Below are 24708 nucleotides of genomic sequence, written 5' to 3' on the forward strand. Positions count from 1 at the left end.
TGTTATTTGATACTGTGTCATAAATACCTCTCAGGGAGGTGACATTAAGCTTAAGGGTGGGTAATAAGGAGCTGGTAATATAACAATCAAGGGACAGAACATTCTAGGCAGGTGTAAAACAATTAATGTAAAGATTCTAACATGGGAACAAGCTTGCTATGTTCAAAGGCAAATGAAGCTTATTGGTGAGAGTCAGAGAAAGAGAAACTGGTATAAATATCAGATTGGGAAATTATCTAGGGCCAAAGTATTATTCCATCTTCTTGGGTCAATGAAAAGGGTCTGAATTTTATTTGAAATAGAAGACTACTAGAAGAGTTTTAAGAAGATGACTTTTGCTATTGTGTGAAGAATGGGTTATTGGGCATAATAGGTTTAGGGGAATGATTTAAAATCAGGGAGACCAGGTAAGAGGAGCTTGAAGTAATCCAGATGAAAAAAGTTGGGGTTTTTTGGCCCAAGGCAGTGGTATTACACTTATATAAGAGTGAGTATATTTCAGATATAGTTGGGGTAGTGTCAATCACCTGATTGATTTTATATTTGGATTAGGGAAAGAGAGAAATCAAAATGTACCTTCATGATGTTGTTTGGTTGTGCAGACAACCAGGTGTATGCAGTTGTGCTGTTTATTTTTATGTAACCCTGTTATTTGTTAATTTGTCCACCAACACCTCTGTTTTTAAAACCGGCTGAGTTTAATTAACCTTAAGGAATTGGGAAAATGAAAATACGTGGTTAATTCCATGCTTATTATTGATCACACAAGTTTTATATAATTTCTTCTGCTTTGGGAAAACAGATTTCAGCTCTTTTCAAAAATGTAGTGTTCAAGTTTGAAAAAGGTATAAAATCTTAATGAGGAATAGGGTATAACTGATTTGACTGTTCGGATTTATACTATCTTCTACACATGATCCCAAGCATTCTGAGACTAGCTCTTTCATGTTTTCAAAACTTACGACTATGATGATTTATTAAAACCGCATTAATTACACCTAAAGCATTTTTGTTTTAAGAGCATCTCAAGGCAGAGAAAAAAAAATTAAGATCAGTGTCATAGAGGATAGTATTAGTGTAAAGTTATATTTTAATTTGGTTCTTATCAATTTAAATTACTATATATCTTGCATTCTCAGAGTTTTTCTTATCAAAATGACTAATAATACTTTTTAATCAAATGATCTTTTTACTGTTATTTACTCAAGCATAATTTACCAAGCATTAATATTAAAAATATTTATTAAACATCTATACAATAAGAGACAACTCTAACTTCTGTGAATACAACTTGTGAAAAAGCAGACTCATTCCTTTCTGTCAGGAAACTTTTATTCTGGCAGGAACCACATTTTAATTTAAAAAAATCAAATGGTAAATAATTTTTTATAAATGTTATGTAAAATAAATAATTTACCTACTCATATTTATGTAAGCAAGTTGTGAAGAACTAAAGCATAAGGAAGAGTAGGAATTAACTAGCTCGTGTGTGTCTGGTGGGGTGTGTGGAAGATGGTTCTTCAGGCAGAGGGAATGGACTGTGTAAAAGGCTTTGTTATAAGAGAAAGTAAGATTTGATACAAAAACTGAAGAAATATGTATGAAATATCAATTGTATTTTCTGAATAACAGTGACAAAACAAACCAAAACAATACTCCCGGTTTTCAGCCCAGCATGCAAAGAGATTAAAAGTTGCCACTCTCTCCTAACAAACCAAAAGCTAAACAAACTGAAATCAACAATTCTTAGATTCACAAGAAAAATGTGGTGTTAGTGCAAACTACCGTCCTGAAAATTGAAGAGGCAGAGAGGCAGATGCAGAAAATCACAGCTTATCAGAGCAGAAACCTGTAAGCAGAAACGTCTGTGAGAACCAGTTCAAGAACAGGAAAAAAATGTAAAATGTTATTGATGAATTGGTAGAGGCTCGATGTGGACAAATCTGTGAGTTGAAAACTCCAGGATGACTTAGTCATAGGAGGTCCTTTACTTCTGAGAATTTTACCTTCGGGAGCTTAACCTAGTTGTTACAATGATTATTGGAGAAGTATCTCCTTATGTTTCTGGAAATGGAAGGGGGAAGTAACTACATTAAAATATATCAGACCATTCTGTTCTTAACAAAGTCCACTCTCAGAAGAAACTGTTTAACCAGAGCCTAACATGGGGTTTTTAACAGAGCCTAACTGACCCGGAGAATGGAAATAGCCAACACCACCCGGCTCTATGTTTTCCCCCTGGAAATCCCCAACTCCAGCCCACTCTAGTCATTCTGTCCCACCAAGGCTGTGGGAGGATCTGAGAAATGCTTGTGAAGTTTACAGCCAGAATCACGGACTCACTAAAGGACTGAGACCTAATCATGGGATGATAGTCTCTTCTTCTGCCCCACACATTACCTCCATATTACTAAAGGCCTATTGATTATATTTACCCATACTCAGTATATGTCCAGCTGTCAGGAAAAAAATTACAAGGAGTACTGAACAGCAAAAAACACAGTTTGAAGAGAGAGGCAACATTAGAACCAGATTTAGATATGATGGCGATGTTGGAATTATCAGACTAGGCATTTAAAATATCGATGATTAACATGCTGAGAACTCTAACAGGTAAGGTAGACAATAAGCAATAACAGATGTGCAATGTATGCAAGCACAGAGATGAAGATTCTAGAAAAGAGGAATGTCTTTGATAGGCTTATTAGAATAGAAACAGCTGAAGAAAGAATCTCTGAGCTTGAAGGTATCTCAGCAGAAACTGCCAAAATGGAAAGGCAAAGAGGAAATAAGAAAAAAAAAAAAAGACTCAAACAAACAAATAAACTAACAAAAGAAACAGAACATAATATCCAAGAACCATGGAGTAAATACAGTTATAATATATGCATATTTGTCATATTAAAAAACAAAGACAGGGAGAAATAAACAGAAGAAATATTTGAAGCAATGACAGAATTTCACCAAATTAATGTCAGGCACCATACCATAGATCCAGAAAATTCAAATGTGTAAATTCAAACATGTAAAAAGAAAATGCCCACATATATACATCATATTCTAACTGCAGAAAATTAATGTGTATATATCCATATATAAATATAGATATAAATATATTCATATTCATATATATGAATGAATAGTATATTTATATATTTTATATATGAATATCCATATACGTGAATAAGAATATGTATGAATACTATATTTATATATAAATATGAATATATATGAATGAATACTATATTTGTATATGAATATGAATATATAAATGAATACTATATGTATGAATATGATTATATATGAATGACTATTATATTTATGAATATGAATATATATGAATACTATATTTATATATAAATATAATTATATATGAACAAATGATATATTTATACATATGTATTCCTTATCTATATAGAATACTAAAAGGAGCAAGAGAGCCAGAGGTAAAAACGCCCTTACTGATGGAGGAAAAATAAGTTTTACATCTGATTTTTCTGCAGAAGCCATAAAAACAAGAAGAGAGTGAAATATTTTTAGTGTTGAGAGAGAAAACACCGCTAGTATAGAATTCTGTCTCTGTGAAATGTGAAATTATCCTTCACATGTGCAGCAGAAAGAATATCCTTTCTCAGACAAACAAAAATAGAGGGTATTTTTTGCCAATAGATCTGACTTGCAAGAAATGCTTGAACAAGTTCTTTTTTTTTTTTGCTTTTTTTTTTTTTTTTTTTTTGAGACAGAGTTTTACTCTGTTGCCCGGTCTGGAGTGCAGTGGTGTGATCTCGGCCCACTTTCACCTTTCCCTTCTGAGATTCAAGCAATTCTCCTGCCTCAGACTCCTGAGTAACTGGGATTACAGGCGTGTGCCACCACGCCTGGCTAATTTTTGTATTTTTAGTAGCGGCGGGGTTTCGCCATGCTGGCCAGGCTGGTCTGAAACTCCTGACCTCCAACCACCTCGGCCTCCCAAAGTGCTGGGATTTCTGGCGTGAGCCACTGTGCCTGGCCCTGAACAAGTTCTTCAGAGCAGAAAAATGCTTTAAACTAGAAACTCAGGTCTCCAAATCATTTGATCATTTTTAAATTGGACTTGTTTATGTTTTGTTGTTGTTGTTATTTTGCTATTGAATTGAGTTCCTTAATATATCCTGGTTATTAATTCCTTGTTAATTGAATAGTTTGCAAATATTTTTTCCTATTCTGCAAGTTGTCTCTTCACTTTACTGATTGTTTCCCTTGCTGTTCAGATCCTTTTAAGCTTGATGTGATCCCATCTGTCCATTTTTTGTTTTGGTTGCCTGTGCTCTTGAGGTCTTACTCAAGAAATCTTTGTCCAGACCAATGTCCTGAAGAATTTCCCCAACTTTTTCTTCTAGTAGTTTCACGGGTTCAGATCTTAGACTTAAGTCTCTAATCAATTTTGATTTGATTTTTGTGTATGGTGAGAGATAGGGGTCTGGTTTTGTGCTTCTGCATATGGATATCTATCTAGTTTGCCCAGCACGGTTTATTGAAGAGGCTGTTCTTTCCCTAATATATGTTTAAAGAAAGGAAATGCATCAGAGAAAGACTAAGTGAAGGTAAATTAAAAACTTTTACTTTTCTTATTCTTATTCATAAGATTATTGAAAATAATGGAAACAATGTATTGTATTATATTATGTGTATATACTATGTATAAGATAAATGAATGGTAACAATGATATAAGGGATGAGAGGAAAGACTAAGAAATAACTTATCATAAAGAACTCTTGCTACCCATTAAGAAGTACAGTGTTATTTGAAAATTGACTTCATTCAGTTCATTGTAAATGTATATTGAAAATTCTTGAACAACAAATAAACAAGTTAAAGAAAGATAACTGATATGCTAAGGAAAGAAAATTAAATCATATAAAATGCTCAATTGAAATCGCCAAAGACAGAAAAATAGTGAAGGACAAAAACTGAAATAAAGAATAAGGGCAACAAATAAAATAGTTACAAATATAGTAGATATTAATCCATTGTATCAGTAATTACCTGAAAATTATAATTATCTAAATAGCTCAATTGAAAGGTAGAGACTGTCAGAGTAAATAAAAAAAAAAACAAGACCCAACCAGATATTGTCCATACACGCGCGCACACACACACACACACACACACACACACACACAAACACAGTAAGAATAATGACACGTGAATTAAAGATAAATAGATAGAAAAAGACATACTGTGCTAACATGAATCAAATGAAAGCAGGAGTGGAAATATTGATGCCAGATGCAGTCAACTTCAGAGCAAGGAAAGTTATCAGGTTTCTAAACGGGTATTACCTAATCATAATGGGGTCATTTCTCAAGGAAAATATAGTGATCTTTAACATGTATATGTTTAACAACAAAGCATAAAAATATGTGAGGCAAAAATTAATGCAACTTAATGAGAAATACAGGTATCCACCTTTATAGCTGGAGACTTTAACGCTGCCCTATAAGGAACTCATTCAGCAAGCAGGAAAAAAAAAAAAAAATGGAATACATGAACCCAGGAGGCAGAAGTTGCTGTGAGCTGAGATCGGGCAATTGCACTCCAGCCTATGCAACAAGAGCGAAACTCTGTAACAAAAGAAAAGGGGGGGGGGGGGAGAATACAAAGATAAAAAGAAAAAAAGTAAGAAAAAATGGGAAAATTTGGGAAAAGAAAGAAAAAAATAAAATCTGCAAGGACGTTGCTTAACCAATCAACTTCAATCAACTATATATGTCATCTGTAGATGAATTAATCCAATAACAGCAGAATGCATACACTTCTCAAGCTTGCCTAGAATATGCACCAAGATAGATCACACCCTAGGTCATATGACACACTTTAAAGCATTTTATAAATAGGAATCATACTATGTCTGCTCTCATACCACAATGGAATTATACTAAAAATAAATAAAAGAAAGCTAGAAAATACTCCAAATGCTTAAAGATTAAACAATGTACATTTAAGTAACACATAGGTCCAAGAAAAAATCTCAAAAGAAATTTTTAAATATTTTAAACTAAATGAAAATGAAAACACAACAAATCAAAATTTGGGGGATGAAGTGAAACCAATGTTTAGAGGGAATTTCCTTGAATACGTATATTAGAATATAAGAAAAATTTAAAGTGAATTATCTAGATTTCTACCTCAGGAAACTGAGAAAAGAAGAGCAGATTAAGTTCAAAGTAAGCAGAAGAAAACAAATAATAAACATTGCAGAAGAAGTAAATGCATTTCAAAACAAAATCAATAGAGAAAATTAAAACTGAAAGCTGGTTCTTTTAAAAGATTAATGAAATTGCTAAGTCTATACCTAAGCTAACTCAGAAACATAAAAGAAGACAGAGATAGAGAGAGAAAAAACACAAAGAATATCAGAAATAAAGAAGGAATAACTACTATAGACAGCATTGTCATTCAAAGGATAATAAAGTAATACCATGAGCAACTTTATGCCAATAATTTGATAACCAAAGTGAAATAGAGAAATTCCTCAAAAGGCGCAATCAGCTAAATGTCACAAAGGAAGAAGCAATCTGAACAGACCTTTATATCCATCAAACAAATTGAGTTAATAATTAATAGTGCTAAAACTTAAAGTATAATTTTAAAAAACACCAGCATGGCACATGTATACATATGTAACTAACCTGCACAATGTGCACATGTACCCTAAAACTTAAAGTATAATAAAAAAATAAAATAATAATAATTAATAGTCTCCCCAGACAGAAAGCACCAAGCCCAGACAGGTTCACTGGTGAATTCTACCAAACATTTAAACATTAAATTATATCAATTATCTACATGCTATTTCAAAAGATAGAAATAGAGAGAATACTTTCTCATTCTATGAAGCCAGCATTACTGAAATGCCAAAACCAGACAAAGATATGACAAGAAAACCACAGGCCAATATCTTTCTAAACATAGATGCAAACACCATTTACAAAATATTAGCAAGTCGAATCCAACAATTTATAAATAAACTATATATCACACCCAAGTGGGATTTATCCCAGGTATGCAAGTCTGGTTCAACGTTAAAAAATCAATGTAAATCCAACACTTCGAGATAATAAAGAAAAATAATCATAAAATCATATTAACAGATACATAAATTATTTCACAAAATTTGATACCCATTCATAATAAAAGCTTTCAATAACAATGAGGGGTGGACCTTCCTTAACTTAATAAAGGATATCTAAAAAACTACAGCTTACATCATTCTTTACATCTTAGTGAGTAACTAGAAGCTGTCCCCACTATATCCTCTCTCACTAATTCTTTTCAACAGTGTACTGGAAGAACTAGCGAAAGCCGTAAGACAAAGAAAGGAAATAAAAGGCATATTGATTGGGAAGGAAGAAGTTTGCAGATGACATGATAGTCTATGAAAAAAGTCTGAAAAAACACCTGGGTATAGTCAATGATTATAGCAAGGTTGCAGGATAAAAGATTAATATGCAAAAATCAATTAATATGCAAAAATCAAAAGTATACCAGCAATAAACAAGTGAAATTTGAAGTTAAAACAAAATTATTCTTTTAATTAGCACCCCACAAAATTAAATACTCAGGCATATATCTAATAATATATGTACAAGATCTATATGAAGAAAACTATGTAACTTATGATAGAAAATAAAAGAAGAATGAAATAAATGGAGAGTTATTTCATGTTCATGGATAGAAAGACTCAATATGGACAAGACGTCAGCTCTTCCCAACTTGATCTGTAGAGTCAATGTAATCCCAACAAAATCACAAGTCATTATGTGAATATTGACAAATTGATTCTAAAGTTTATTACATAGAGAGGCAAAAAGACCCACAATAACCAAAGTAATATTGAAAGTGTAAATGTGTAGGATTGACACTGTCCAACTTCAATACTTACTATAAGCTACAATAAACAAGACATTGTGATATTGGCCAAAGAGTAAACAAATAAATTAATGGAACCAAATAAAAACCTCAGATATAGACCTACATAAATATACTCAAGTAAACTGACATATCACACATAGTTAAGGCAGTACTATGGTAAAAAGATGGTATTTTCAACAAATGGTACTGGAACAACTGTAATCCGTAAGAAAAAAATATATCTAACCACAGACATTATGCACTTCATAAAAATTAACTCAAAATGTAATATTGACCTAAATGTAAATCAAAAAATTATAAAGCTACTAGAATAAAACATGGCAGATAATCTAGATGACCTTGGTTTTGGTAGTGAATTTTTGGATTCAACACCAAAAGCACAATCCATGAAAGAAAGATTTTTTTTTTTGAGATGGAGTCTTGCTCTTTTTCCCAGGCTAGAGTGCAGTGGCCTGATCTCAGCTCACTGCAACCTCCACCTCCCAGGTTCAAGTGATTCTCCTGCCTCAGCTTCCTGAGTAGCTGGGATTACAGGTGCGTGCCATCACGCCTGGCTAATTTTTTTGTATTTTTAGTAGAGATGAGGTTTCACCGTGTTAGCCAGGATGGTCTCGAACTCCTGACCTCATGATAAGCTGGACTAGTATAAAATTAAAAATTTATGCTCTGCAAAAGACATTGCTAAGTGAATGAAAAGACAAATCACGGAATGGGAGGAAATATTTGCAAAACACATAACTGACAAAGGACTATTATATGATGTATACAAATAATTCTTAAACTCTATATAATAAAAAGAAGAGCCCAATTAGAAAGTGGGCCAAAATACTTAATACATATACCTAATTAAAGAAGATATACAAATAGTAAATAGGCCTATGAAAAGACATTTCAAATCCTATGAACCAGGGAAATGAAAATTAAAATAAGCTACTGTACCACTGCAAGCCTACTGAAATGATCAACATCTAGAACACTGACAACACCAAATGGTAGATGTGAAGCAACAGGACATCTCATTCATTGCTGATGGAAATGCAGTGATACAATCACTGTGGAAGACAATTTAGCAGCTTCTCAAGAAAATAAATATACTGTTACCTTAAAATTTATCATTTGAGCTCCTTAGTATTTACCCAAAGAAGTTGAAAGTGTATGTCTACACCAAAACCGCACACTGATGTTTTCAGAAGCTTGTTTCATAACTGCCAAAACTTGGAAGCAATTAAGACATCCTTCAGTAGGTAAATGAATAAACTGTGGTAGATCCCAGCAATGGGCTATTATTCAGCACTAAAAAGGAAAGAGATAGCAAGCCACGAAGAGACATGGAGGAAACAGATGATTATTACTAAGTGAAATAAGCCAATTTTCAAAGACTACCTACTTTATTATTCCAACTATATGACAAATATAGTTTTGCTTTGAGAAAAGCAAAAGACACTAAAAAGATCAGTGGTTGCACATGTTGGAAAGAAGGGAGGAATAAGTAAATGGAGCACCGAAGATTTGTGAGGCAGTAAAACTATTCTGTATGATAAAATAATTGTGGGAAAATGTCATGATAAACATTTTCAAACACATAGAATGTACAACCCCAAGAGTGAACCTTAATGTAAAGTATAAATTTGGGGTAATGATGTGTCAAGGTAGGTTCATTGATTGTAACAAATGCACCCCTCTGGTGGGAGATGTTGCTAATGGGGGAGGCTATGCATGTGTGGGAGCAGGGGATACGTGGGAAATCTCTGTATCTCCCTCTCAATTTTGCTATGAAATTAAAACTGGTCTAAATTAAGTCTATACAAATGGAATTTAAAAATTATTCTTTGTAGTTTATAATTGCTGGGAATCATAGCAGAATGTTTTCCTGATGTTAAAAAATTACAATGTATATGGTTAATAGTTTGTAACAGTGAATACATGTACGTGGGAAAGTCAAAAGACTAAAAGAAAAAGAAAAACATTAATAAACAAGGTTTACCTTCTAGTAGACATATTCACATGTGTGTCTGGAAATATTTATCATTACTCCGTGACAACCACACATTTATCACCTGAAAGACTGACTATTATACTGAATTACACTAATCTAAATAATAAGGAAGAAACAAGAAGAATCATAGATGTTGGGGAAAAGTGAATATACAGAATAAAATCTATAAGAAATATACTTATATAACTTCAAATATTCCAGAAAAGAAGTTATATACTTCAGCAGTTTATTTCTAAACCCTGGGAAACAAATGGCACACAGATTACAAAAAACGAGTGAAATTTTGCTGTTGTCTAATTGGCATATTTGAATCATTTTCATCCTTTCTATAATATGTAAAATGAAAATATCATGGTTGATTCATAAAAACACAGATGAATGAGGTCTTATTGGATGTTCAGTCCTAATCTCCTTTTCATTCATCCCTCCTTATGAAAGTATCATGACAGTAAGATCCAATGGTTATTGTGAGTGAAATATTACATGAATACCTGCTCCTCAATTTTAGCTATATACATGGGCCCAAACTTGAATCACAAGCAATTAATCAGAAAATCTGAGAAAGTAAAGAGAATATGAAGTCACATGATGATACCTCCTGTCCAACGCAGGTATAAGGAACACGAAATTTTCAATATTAAATTTGTTTTGGGATGTGTTTTATTTGGATTATTTTTGCATATCCTTCCATTGCATTTAAGTTAAAATTATTTGCAAGTAAGTTATTCTACATAGTAGAGTTAAACTTTCTATTAATTATGCATTCTGAAATAAAACATAGAATACATCAATATTTTAAAAACCTTACAGCCATATTTGTATTTTAAGGTAACCACAGTATACCCTTTTACTCTTCCCATTTCTAAACTAATCATTCTCAAAGCTGTTTTCATGATTTATTAATTGCATGAAATCCTTACATTCTGGCAGGGTGTGCTTATTAATTAATCAATAATATCACCTCTCATGATATACCAGATGACATCTGACAGGGGCAGAGTGCATGGACATTTACTGTCTTTAATGTGGAAACTCTCTCTCTCTCTGTTAATATTAATAAAACATAACATAGTATTAGTGTTTCTTTAAGTAACTAAATATTTTAGTTACAAAAGCAATACCAACATATATAATTTATATTTAATAATATCACCTTTTATGATAGACTGGATGACATTCGACAGGGGCAGAATGCATTTAGACATTCACAGTTTTAATGCAAAATCTCTCCCTCTCTGTTGATAAAACATAACATATATTAGCGTTTCCATAAGTAACCAAATATTTTAGTTTCAAAAGCAGTATCTATACGTAATTTTATATTTAATTTAATAAAATTACATATACTTTAATTAAATAAAATTATATATAATTTAAAATTACATATAATTTAATTTAATTTAATTATATGTAATTTAATTTAATTAATTTGTATAACTAAAATATAATTTTATTACATTAAATTATATATAATTTTATTTAAACACTCAAAAATCAAAGAAATGTAAAAAGTAGAAATCAAAGACCTTAATCAATACTGATCCTATTTGCTGCCTCATACATAAGCATTAATACTTTTTTCTTTCCTTCCCAATAATTTTCCATGTGGTCTATAGTTTGTAAAAAATAATATCCTAGGATACACACACACTCACACACACAGATATTTCTATGTACTACATATATACGTATACAAATTTTAGCAAATTTATGTCACATAGAAATGCAGCTGCAATAATGTTCCATTTCAGCACATAAATCTCTTCCTCATTCTTTTCATAAATGAGTAGTATTCCATAGTGTTAGATATAATAATGTATTTCTCTGCTTCTTTATTGTTACACTTTAGAAGAAACTTTCAATATTTTTATAATGGACTGTTCTGTTTTGAACATCCATATATATAAATTTTGTAAATATACAGTAAGATACTAGATGTAGAATGGAAGGCCAAAACTGAAAAATTCTGGCAAATTGCCCACAGAAGTCTATTCCAATTCACGGCTGCAATAAAAGCAAAGAATGCATATTTCTCTACAACTTCTGACATATTAAATATCACCAATTTATTTTTTGACAATCTGATAAGTAAAAGTTTTTATTTTGATGTTATTTAAGATTTGCATTTGTCTATTTAGGTTGAGTCTGAGCTTGTTTCTTTTTTTGGTTACTTTGTTTTAATTGTCTTTTAATGTCTTTACACACTTTCATAGAGTTATTTAACCTTTTCTCTTACTTGTTGCTTACATCATGTGCCCTATAATCATTTGGTTTTGTATTCCTTGCAAATATTTATTTATATGATGCTATTTATTACATGAAAGTTTATATTTTATCTGCAAGTTTATGAATTTTATAAATTTTTTTCAGTGTTGACATTTTCATTTTTAAAAACTTTCTTAAAATTGAAAGTTTCAGTAATATATTTCCAAATGTAAATTCTCCATGCATGCCACGACAGTGATGCAGGTAACACTGATTGAGTGTGGCACATGCATCAGCTATTACACGTAACCTACAGGAATTAGTTTGGCACTATTACCATCTTTGTTTTATTAACTAAGCAATTCGAAGGATGGGGAGTTTTATGCAATGAGTTAGTGGGAGAACCAGCTAATTTAGTTCTGGTACACCTCCCTTTAAACATTATGCTATGCTTGTTATTATTTTCTATTTAATAGCAAGTTCTAAAATATGGCAGGAATTTATATAATGTTAACCAGTCTATACATTGTGAAACTTATCCACATTACATTTTGTGACTATTTTGACAAATAATTCCCTCATTTACTCTTTTTAATTCTACAGACAATATCAATAATGATTCTGGTATTACTTAATATAACTTACACGAGGTCAGGAGATGGAGACTATCGTGGCTAACGCTGTGAAACCCCGTCTCTACTAAAAAATACCAAAAAAAAAAAAAAAATTGCCGGGCGTGGTGGTGGGCGCCTGTAGTCCCAGCTACTTGAGAGGCTGAGGCAGGAGAATGGCGTGAACCCAGGAGGCGGAGCTTGCAGTGAGCCGAGATCACGCCACTGCACACCAGCCTGGACGACAGAGCAAGACTCCGTCTCAAAAAAAAAAAAAAAATTAAATAAATAAATATATATATATATATATATATATATATATATATATATATAAAACTTACAATGGATAGGAGATTCGACATGTAAATTATGTGTGTTTCAAATATAGCCAACTAAGGTTAAGTAAAATATTCACTTGATAATACTTATGATATTTATTATAATAAAAAAGTTTAAAATAACCTGAATGTTTGTCAGTTGGTGACTGGTTAAATATATGGTGGTACATACATGCAACAGCATAGTATGCAGCATGAAAAAATAAAAAACAACTCTAAATATTCTTTTATAGATTATAGCTAAAACTCAGTGTTAGTTCAAAAGGCTCAATTATATACAGTTAGTATATTTTCATTTGTGTAAAAATAACTATATGCATTTCATTCATATGTGCTGATATCTGTGTAGAATGTCTCTGGAAAAAAATTAATGTAATAAAAATTAAAATTAAAAAGATCACCGAAAACAAAAATAAGAATTGTAAAGGCTACTAACTAACCATTTTCTCTTGTTAATCTTGAATGTCGTTTCAATAATATGTATTTAATTATTTTTAATTTAAAGATATTTGTTTGCATATTAATTCTTAGTAAGGAAAAGAATTAAAATCAGAATTCACTAGTTCTGTCTTCTCTCTGCATTGTGCTTTAGTTCATCGTATATTTGTACCAATTGTTAATATAAGAAAATGTTTGAATCATTTTCTTGCTAAGAATCATCAATAGCCACATTTCCACAAATAGTATACTCCTGTATGTCATCACAAACACTGGCATAATGCAAAATTTTTTAAAAGAATCAATTGAAGAATAACGAAAACTAACACACAAACAGACCAAACAACATTAAGTGGTGGTGGGCTCTTCATCCATCTTTACTGACTCTGTAGATCTTACTTACTTGGGGCCCCTGATCAGTTAATGTTGCTAAATCTGTGTGAATCACTATCTCTTACAGACGTCTGATTTTCAGAGCTGAAAAAGTTTATTCACTTCTAGATTTCTTCTATTCTTATCAACACCCGTTCTTCAAATTATGATGCATGTGTAGGTGAGGTACCTACATACTCAGATAAGAGGAATGATATGTAACTGTGATCTGATCAAAAGTGTTTTATATCCTTAGTATTTTTTTCTATATAAGTCTCAGCATTTGTAGAGTCTGTTCAGTCTTTGGACCATTGTAGATTTGTTGTTGGCTTGCTTTTTTTTTTGGTAATCCTAGTTTATATGCTTAAGAGCAAATTATAATATCCTATATCCACCATTATGATAAGAAACATAACAGTTTCCCTGCTCTAAATGTTCTAAATGTCCCACCCTTCCTCTAGTCCCTGGCAACTACGGACTTTATTATTGTCATTATGGATTTGTCATTTCCGGAATGTCATATAGTTGGAATTAGAAAGTATTTAGTCGTTTCAAACTGCCTCAGTTGCCTTAGTAAATATATTTAAAGTTCTTCTATATATTTTCATGGTAGTTAGCTCATTTATTTTTTATTAGTAGTAATTTTCAGTTTTGCTGATGGACCACAGCTTACTTATCCATTACCTACTATCCATTCACTTATTGGTTACAATTTTTGGCAATTTTTGGCAATTTATATATAGTGTTACTGTAAACATTCATACGAAGACTGTTGAATGAATACAAATTGAAGTCCCCAACCCTTCTTTAGTTTTTTTTTTTTTTTCTGTACCTATTTGAAATCTTTATTAGGAGTACCTCATGCCCAATTATTCTGTCTCACTTTACTCCTTTTCATCACCAAATAACTTCCTTGTTACTCTTTTTTTGGTTGTTGTTCAGTTGTGAGGCATGAAACATTATAATACGTTTTCTAGTTTTCATCAATTGTGAAAAATTACATTCACTGTCATATATTCAAAATTTGATAAAGACGACATTGGAGGATGAAGTTATAAATGAAAAGATATGCATATATGTTACAAAGATTATTTTATTTAAACTATTTTCTTGAAAAACGTGAATAAGTTAGAATTCCATAATCATTTTATAGTTAAGATCTTTCATACAAATTGATAGACATATTTAAAAGAAGATAACACATACAAATTTTGTCTTCTAAATTGTGAAATAAAAGCAACCCTTCTGAAGTATTTCAAATATTTTAAAATTTTAAAGTGTTTTCTTTTTTATTATTTTAAAAATGTTTTGAAATATTTTGATAGTTTCAAATGTGGCTAGTTAGAGGAAAGAAAGCTACTTGATGCTGTACATTTTATTAACAAAATATTTTCATTTTTTTCAAAATAGAATATATACAATAGGATTTAAAATGTGTACCAGTTTTGCAAAATAATTGATACAGTTTTGATGAGAAAATATATCTAGAAAAAATGGAATTTCTTCCTTTTTTTCTGAGTGATAATATATGGTGAAACAAATTTAAATGGTAAAGCATTTCTCAGTGGTTTTCTTAAATTAACCAAGTTGGATTTATTTGGAGGAAGGTAGAATTGGGTGATTTTAAACTGTTTTTTTCCATAATGCATCCATTTTTAAATTACACAAGTGAGATGTTTCTCATTATCTTTCTAGGAAAGATGGATCAAAAGAACCGATAGTGGAGATGAGAACAGAGGATGAAAGAGTTACTAATCACGAAGATGGGAGCCCAGTAAATGAGCCAAATGAAACCACACCACTGACAGAACCTGAGTATGTGGCTTGGAGTGCTCACTTATGTTCAAATGGGTATTGGCAAAATGATAACACATTATCATTGTTGTATTACATATTTAAATATTAATTATTTGTAAAAGAATTGTGCTTTTACTTTTTCAATGAAAGTACAATGTGAATATCTAAAATCCATTTTCTAAGGAGACATTTTTCATGAAAACTTTGTATGAATGTCAGAGAAAGTCTGTTAAACCATATATCTGTAATTTAATGCAAAAGTATAAAAAGGTAAGTATCTTACAGAGTTTGAGGTTTTCAACAATAGTCTGTCTTTTGAAGATAGTGTTATTTTCTCTTTCAAAATAAAATAATTATATTTACTGAAATAAGGACATGTTAGGAAATTTGTCATCGCTTTGAATATAAATGTTATTGAAATATACGCACGGCTATTTTAAAAAGAAATATTTGTGCAGAGGAGAAAATAATATTAAAGTGTTTATCATTGCAATATCTATGTAGTAAATGATGCTTGGTTTCCATTCTTGATGTTATTTATTTTGCATCTCTAATAGCTCTGTTAAAACTATAGTAGATAACAAAACCTGAAAAGATGAATATACGCCTAGATTCATGCACAGAACAATTAGAATAATTCAAAGCAAAGGCATTATTACAAAGTAGTAATAGTAGTATTCTATTGGATGTATGTGGTACTAACAAAACCATGGTGATCACACACTTCTTTACTGTGCACCAAAATAACTTTTTAATTTTATTATTTTTCAAAACAAATATTTATTTTTGTAACACCTAATATTTTCTTGCAGAGTAAACTGATTTAGGTTTCTCATCCTAAATCAAATAAAAAATGTTGTCACAGATGAAGAAAATGATTTTATTTTCATAAATTCCCTCTGTCTACCCACAAGGGGCTGAAATAATTAATATTTACACAAATGCAAAGTACTACTCTATAGAAAAAAATTTAATATAAATCCTCGGGCCAATTTTAGTGATTGCATTTAGAGATTATTACAATGTAAATTCAAATTAACTGTATTAGATGTGGGTTCTACATTCTCCACTTTAGAAATAAGAGGTGTACATGAAAACTAGTTAAGAATATGCTCTTGGACCAGGCTATATTTTGGGAAAAAAGGGTAATTTAATAACTATGTCACAATTATAGAAAATTAATCACCAATATAAAAAATATGATTAACAGTAATCTTAAACATATTTTACGTATACATAGTGGTGAGAAATTCTATACCCAGAAACAAACTATCAATTTGGTGAAAGCACTGGGTCATTAAAAACTTAATATATATTTCATGAGTAAGAGATATATTAAGTATTAATGCAAAACTTACTATCAGAACTCTAATCAGAACTCTTTCTCTACAGTTTGATGCTTGAGGTGACACATTGCTTTTATGACCTTGTATTGTCAATATTTTCAGTGCTTGTGAATGCTAAAAAGGAATAACTGAGACTGCACTATTTATAACATATATAAAATAGCCTGCTCTCATTGGTACAATGTTTTTTAATGTTTGTTTCATTCCCAGCAATGGATATTACTAGTTTTTGCCTATTACTTCCTTTGATTAGTTCTGATAGCTTTGTTCTGCAGAATATGTTTTACCCTTCTCATTCAAAAATATAAAATAAATTACAAATAAATCCCAGATGAACTAGCATTGTAACTTTCACTCCATTATAACAAGGTAAGGTTAAAGTCACAGAGATGGATTGGAATACTATTTCTTTCTTTTTTTTTCTTTTTTTTTCTCGAGACTAGTTTCGCTCTTGTTGCCCAGGCTGGAGTGCAATGGCGCAATCTCAGCTCACCTCAACCTCCACCTCCCAGGTTCAAGCAATTCTCCTGTCTCAGCCTCCCGAATAGCTGGGATTACAGGCACACGCTGCCACACCAGGCTAATTTGGTATTTTTAGTAAAGACAGGCTTTCTCCATGTTGGTCAGGCCGGTCTCGAACTCCTGACCTCATGTGATCCGCCCGCCTTGGCCTCCCAAAGTGCTGGGATTAGAGGCGTGAGCCACTGCGCCTGGCCTGGAATACTATTTCTAACTTAATTTTCTTGATGTGGAAAAAGTATGTTGTTAAGGGAGAAAAACTCATCTCCAAATGTCGTGTACACAATGGTAAACAATTGAATTTGTAAGTTTTAGGAAAATCTAGAAAGCACAGTTCATTGGCATCGAAGTAGGGTTTATGACGCTGTCTTGATATTAAGAAATAAAGTTGTAATTGCTTCATAAGTTGCAATTGCAAACAACTCAAAATCTGTGTTGCAAAGTGACATAAAAGTGACAAGAAAAACAATGTGAAAAGAGACAAAAGAAAACATATACAATAAATACTAAAAAGTGAGCAAGTCCTAAAATATGTTCATTTGCATTAAGTTCTAAGGAATATTGTTAATTCACTTAGTTTCTGAATTTTATTTTATTTTATTTTAATAACTATTATTATTATTTGAGATGGAGTCTTGCTCTGTTGCCCAGGCTGAAGTGCAATGGCATGATCTCAGCTCACTGCAATCTCCACCTCCCGGTTCAAGTGATTTCCGTCTATTTTTTGTAATTTTAGTAGATACCTGGTTTCACCGTGTTGGCCAGGCTGGTCTTGAACTCCTGACCTCAAGTGATCCACCCGCCTCAGCATCCCAAAGTGCTAGGATTACAAGCATGAGCCACCACGCCCAGCCTGGTTTCTGAATTTTATGTAACAGAATATGGCAACAATTATTAATTGTTTTCACTGGAGAAAATGTAGTGCTAATAAATCATATCATTGACATTTAAAAATATTTTGGCATTTTACCTTCCATAACATGTAATTATATTTTGGAGATCAACAACTAGTTACCAAATCTAAGCCACCCTATAATGAACAATTTGGTGCATCTATATCTACAAATATATTGTTTCATTCATCATTCTGTATTACATTTTTAAAAGGCCAAGTAATTGTTTTTACTCTCTTTTAGATCTTTTAAAATCTATTTTATATTATGTTAATAAATTTAATTTTTCCTTTCTAATTATTGTAGCACGTTTTCTCTACAAAATAGTAACTTATTTAGCATATATAAAATATTAGCATATTATTGGAGCATATTTTCCTTACAAAACAGTAACTTAAATGTTAAGGTATGTCTCCTTAAATACCTCAGAAAATGAAGCTTATTATTTTTTATCTTCCAGAAAATTGCCTTTAAAGGAAGAAAATGGGAAAGAAGCTCTAAATCCAGAAACTATAGAAATTAAAGTTTCTAACGACATCATTCAATCAAAAGAAGACGACAGCAAAGCATAACAACAATATTACAGGGGCTTGAACAACACTACGAAGAGTATTTGGATTGCAGTGACCCTATGACCAAAACTATTCCATTGACCTTAATTTCTTGGGAAACTTCTAGCTTGGAATAGCTTGTACACATATACATATGATCAAATACTCCTGCCCATGATCCATTCCCTTTTGTTATTGTTGTTGTTGTTGCTGTTGCTGTTAATTTTGTTAAGAATTTCAATATCAAGACTGACTGGCACCAACACTTTGGTATTCAATTTGATTCTATGACTGAAGTACTGGAATTTATTATGTGGCTAAAGTGCTCTATTTATTAAGAACTATATTTAATACCACCAACAAATATAGGGGTTAAGGAAAAAAAACGTGAGCTACATGTGTAAGAAGGCCCTGCATGTGTATGAGTCCTATTCTGGGCAAACAGATTCTTAAAGTGGCTTTCAACTTCAAGATGAAGGCGCTTAATAATGGTTACTCATTTTATCAGGGGAATTTCAGGGAACGTAGGCTTCAAAGAGCCAGTTATCTTTAGCAGATATTAAAAATTGAAAACTTTGGAGAACTCATTTCAAGTTATGATTCAGTGCATTTTCAACATTGATTTTTGATAGACTGAAGTGCCAGATCAAAATTGTTACCCATTTGAAAGAATATTAGTTGTATATAAAATTAGATTAGAAAGACTTTCTAAATCTCTATCTCTTTATATATGTCCTATTCATTCACAATGGATTATACAAAAAAAAAGTGTATTGCAAGTGAAATAATATTGATTTCTGCCCTCAGCTTCAAATAAAGTAAATTGAAATGGGAACAATATCAATATGGTGTCTTGATATATTTATAAATATGTGATTATCATTTATTTTTAAAATAATTTATCAAAAAACAAGTCTTTAGTATTCAAATACTTCAAATCATATCCTCAGATATATTTTTAGCCCATGGTTTTATATAATCTTTAAGAACTAATTTTACCACTGTTATAGGTTCACCATTAAATATAATTGGCTAATAAAAATTTTAAGGTTGACTAAATTAAGAAGAAATTATTTAACATTTTAATGTGCCATAAAAGAATAAATGATAAACAATTAAATGCCACTATGTGTTCTATTCTGGATGTTCTAGCTAGAAGTCATTTTAAGATTTTGATAAACAACTTTGGTTGAAGAAATTCCTTAAGTATTCAACACAAACTTTCTAATATCTTTTGTTAGGGTTATACCAGAATAAAATGCTTCTTTACTTCCAAGCTATGCAAGCTCCCAGAGGTAATAGAGTGACACATGAATTAACTTATATGTAAGGTTTAAAAAAGTATTTATGATTATAAACATACATACCATGTGGGAGCAGGTTTATTAACCTTGAGAGCCAAAGGTTTCCTTAGGCCCTGTAACATTCAGAACCTTTGGTGTTTCAGGTGGTATTATAGCTCAGATAGTGACAGGACAGGGAATGCGTTCCAAAGGAATATTGGAGCAATTTTAACATTGCAGAAACCTGCTCTGGGTGTGTCTCTCTGTAGAGATAACCTGATGATTATTAAATGTAAAATTAAGGCAACTCATGAATATTTTTATTTACAAAGTGCTTGAAACTCAGCCAAGGAGAGAAAACTAAATACTTTTATATAATTCATCACTTTTCTGGCTACAGCAGGACAGAATATGACCATCTTCATTTGAAGGCACCAAATCGTCGCAGTGTCTTTGCCATAAATTGCAAGGTTAAATGCGGGAATCCCTCCTTGCGTTCCTGTCTGGCATATTCTGAAGAAAAGAACAGAATTCTTGTGCCTACCTAAGAATTTGAGTAGTGTCTAAACAAACAAAGCAGTTAGGTCATTTTAACTGACTTGATTATCCAACTGGTCTTTGACAGATTTGACTGTTCATATTTGATTTACGTTTGTCTGATCATCCAGTTTGCTTTACTTTGCTGTGTTTTATTTTGTTGTTTGTTTTGTTTTGTACCAGTGTACTAAAACTAGTCAAAATACTTGAATTAGTTTGTTTGTGCAAAGTGTACAAGCTTAGTAAAGTGTCCATGAAGCAATAGCCATGAATGCTAATTATTTCTAAATAGGGCCACATGGTTTTAAACTAATGATGGTGAAAGAAATACGATGACTGAGAAAGTCATTTCGCATGTTTACTATTGTTATATTCGTGCTTTACTTCAAGAGTGCAGAAATCATAATAAATAACAAGCTATTTTTGTGTTTTCTCAATTTGACATTTCTGTTTCTCTCATTTATTCAGATTTTCCTTGTAAAGAAATTGACATGTATTTCATATATATATACACATATATATACACATATATATATACATATATATATATGATGTTAAATTTCCTGCCACTCATGTGGAATAATGATCTGAAATTAACAGATAATCTGAAGCTAATTATATTCAGACTATTTCAAGTGCACTGTTTCAGTTGCCCAGGTGGTCCTTACCTCTTGTCCTTGAAATCCATGCCATGCTAAAGCAAGGCAATACTGTGATAAAGTATTTTTTTTAATATTTCAATGGAATGCTCCAAATGATTTATAAAAATTTCAAAATAAAAGATGGCTTGTAGTAAATTGTAAAATATGAGTAGAACTGAAATAACCTGTTTCATTCTTATTCTAGATTAAACATATACATATAACCATATAAATGTTATTTTTATTGTCTGAGAGTACTCTTAAATATTAGTATAAAGTGTCAAAAGAATTGACTGAATATAAGTACTGTTAAAATAATTTGAACCCTATGATATTTTAAACCAAGAGGCAAAGATATCACCTAAAACTTGGTATTTCTTGATAGGTTAGGTGCAATTAGGCAGTGACAATCTGTATTCAACAACATATAAGAGGAAAGAGTAATATCAGAATTTTGACACAAATTAATGTGTCAACATATTTTACAATGATTGTCAAAGGAATTTAATTAAGAATTGTATTTTTAAAGATTTATTTATTATTTTTGTGGGCTAAGACATTGCCATTCTATTGATACTAATGTCTAACATTAATGTTTCTTGTTTTCTTTTATTTTTAATATTAATAACTATAAAAGCATTTTTCAAAGGCTATTTGATCCAGCACACTTCATATGGATCTTAGTCTTTGAATTAAATATTTATATAAATAGATTTTATTAATCAAATTATTTATTTGTGTGCCAACAATTAATTGTAACTTTATGATCATACCTTTGTTTATGCTTCTTATTTTAAATAATTAAGATGTATCTGTGCCTTTTAATTAGCATGACAGTCTGCTTTATTAAAAGAAAAAACTACAATTAACATTATTACTAGTATATTTCGCTTAGATTTGAGATACTCAAATGATGCTGTCTTATTTACAGTCAGTAAATAAGTTCAATTCAAACTACTTTACCTTGAATATAAAATTTAAATATAATAAACTATACTGTATAATTTACTTTAATTCATGTCAAAACAATTCTTTTTATACACACACATGAAATATTCTTAATCTGTTCTGTATCGTTTTTCTAAACAATAAATACATTCTAGATATTGTTGAAATTAAATTTTGCCAGTTGTAAGACAAAGACAACAGATAACTTTTGAAAATCAAGCAAATTACTATGGTGTTTCTTGGGTCTTCATTATTCCATTTATATATATTTTTTATTTCAAATAATAAATCAACCTTTATTTTTGGCAATAAGATTATCGCTGATGAAAATATGTACAGTTCAAGTAGTAGAAATAATATTTTCCATTAGTTAATTTAGGAAATATTGGAATAGCATATTATAATTATTTATGAGGTTCCCAATGTTCTTTTTCACAGAAAATAAGGTAAACATTCAACTTAAATCCCCCATGAAGTTTTTTCATGCTCATACTCATAATCATTATCACATAATGTGCTTATTCAACAAACTTTGTATCTGGATATATTTTTAACAATAAGTTTGTTAGCATTATTTATCTTTAGAGAGAAAATATTTGCATCTGTTTATTAACCCTTTGAAGAATTAATACTTAGTCACTCACATTGAAATTGCATATGGATGTATCAACATAGGCTAAAATTAAATTATGGATGTCGCAGAAATGAAATACTTCATCTTAGAAGGTAAAATTTTCAAGAAAGTATTTTATTCACGGACTTAATAATGTCTTAAGATGAAACAATTTTATGTCCAAATGAGAAATTTAAAAAGACCCACATATAGCAGTTGCTGAACAAACATAATTTTCTTCCAGCTCCCATCCTTCCTTTTTGAAAAATTGAATTTACCCATGTAGATGCAGCTATTTACAGTTATACAAGAATGCGAATAGATTAATCATATCCTCTCATATAAAGGCAAATAATTTTATATTATACATAATGCTAAATATTTATTTGATAACACACTTAATAGTCTTAGAAAAATAGTTTATTTAGGATTTTATCTATAACATAAATATATTATTTGTTATTACCTCTTTAAATTTTCATTTTATACAATTTTTGAGATTCTGGCCACACAACATTCAGAATTATTGCTCATGTAAATTTAAATATTGCTACTTATTTTTTTCTTTTCTGAAATGAAAACATGAATCTTTTGGCATCTGTTTTTAGCCTCCCATGAAAGAGAGTAAGCAAAACCATCACTGTTGGAGAATTTCAAATCACAACCCGACATAGGAGAGTAGAGAAACAAAGAAATGAGTGGATCTAGAAAGGCAAACTGAATTGCTATATTTGGAATAGCTAAGAAGGACCTGACTTTGAGAAGTGCTAGACCAGGGACTAGGAACGTTGCTTAGATAAAAATTATGGCCGATTACACTGATGCGAAGGAGAAAACAGTGTAACACAGAGGAGAAAGTTAACAGAGATAGAATCTATGATTTAATTTTGCAAATAGTTTTTTTAGAGAACAACATGCATACTATAAAAGAAACGATACTATTAAGAACAAACCTACTTGTTCCAACTCTTAAAGAAATATTCATGGTTTAGCATTTGCCTCTAAACCCTGTTAGAAATATGTGAAGTTAGAAATAAAGGTTTTTTTTAAAAAAAAAACTTTTTTGGTATGTGAACTGTATGCTGTGCTCAGTATGTACTGAAACATACTATCTTTTATTTTCTTTAATTTATATATTCCATTCAAATTCTATATTCTTAAGTTAGCTACCACAACGTTTTCTTATTGTTTCAATATGGTATGTCCCAATGAAATGCTGTATATATATGTCTAAACTGTAAAAATTATACTGCAAATGTTGAAGTTTTGTATTTATGAGAGACATTGAAAGTATGGCTTACAGTATATCAAACTTGTCACACTTCACCATTTGTATATTAATAGTAAAGATACTTTTACTTTAATAAAGTGTTGCATTTTATGTTTATTTTGAATAACATTTCTGCAGTGAGCAAGCTTATGGCTTTTCAAATACTTCTGTGTTAAGAAATTTCCAAACATATATCTAGATATTCTAAAGAAGAGAATGCTTTCTGCCATCTTATCTCTCAATGAGTTACAATCTTTTGGCTTCTACACTGAGCAGAGCTCAGAGAATTAATGAATAAACAGTTGGTTTAGAGCAGTGGTTCTCAAAATGTGACCCCCTAGAGCAGCATTACCTGGGAACTTGTTCGAATTGTAAATTTCTAGACCTCACCAGAGATTTGATAAATCAGAAGGTTGTAGGAGAGGGCCATGGTAA

The 24708-nt window shown here is 31.0% G+C and overlaps 1 protein-coding gene across 3 annotated transcripts in view; it reads left to right on the top strand.

Moving 5' to 3' along the window:
- Window positions 1–24388, top strand: part of NCAM2 (neural cell adhesion molecule 2) — a 551993-nt gene extending 527605 nt beyond the window's left edge. For all 3 annotated transcript variants that reach the window (XM_019017902.4, XM_055374042.2, XM_055374044.2), the window contains exons 17-18: window positions 15571–15690; window positions 18891–24388. In XM_019017902.4, the coding sequence (XP_018873447.1) occupies window positions 15571–15690; window positions 18891–19002 (232 nt within the window). In that variant the 3' untranslated portion in view covers window positions 19003–24388. The remainder of the gene's footprint in view (window positions 1–15570; window positions 15691–18890) is intronic.
- Window positions 24389–24708: the final 320 nt, after the last annotated feature.

Source organism: Gorilla gorilla, chromosome 22, assembly GCF_029281585.2.
Source record: "Gorilla gorilla gorilla isolate KB3781 chromosome 22, NHGRI_mGorGor1-v2.1_pri, whole genome shotgun sequence".
NCBI classification, from domain to species: domain Eukaryota; kingdom Metazoa; phylum Chordata; class Mammalia; order Primates; family Hominidae; genus Gorilla; species Gorilla gorilla.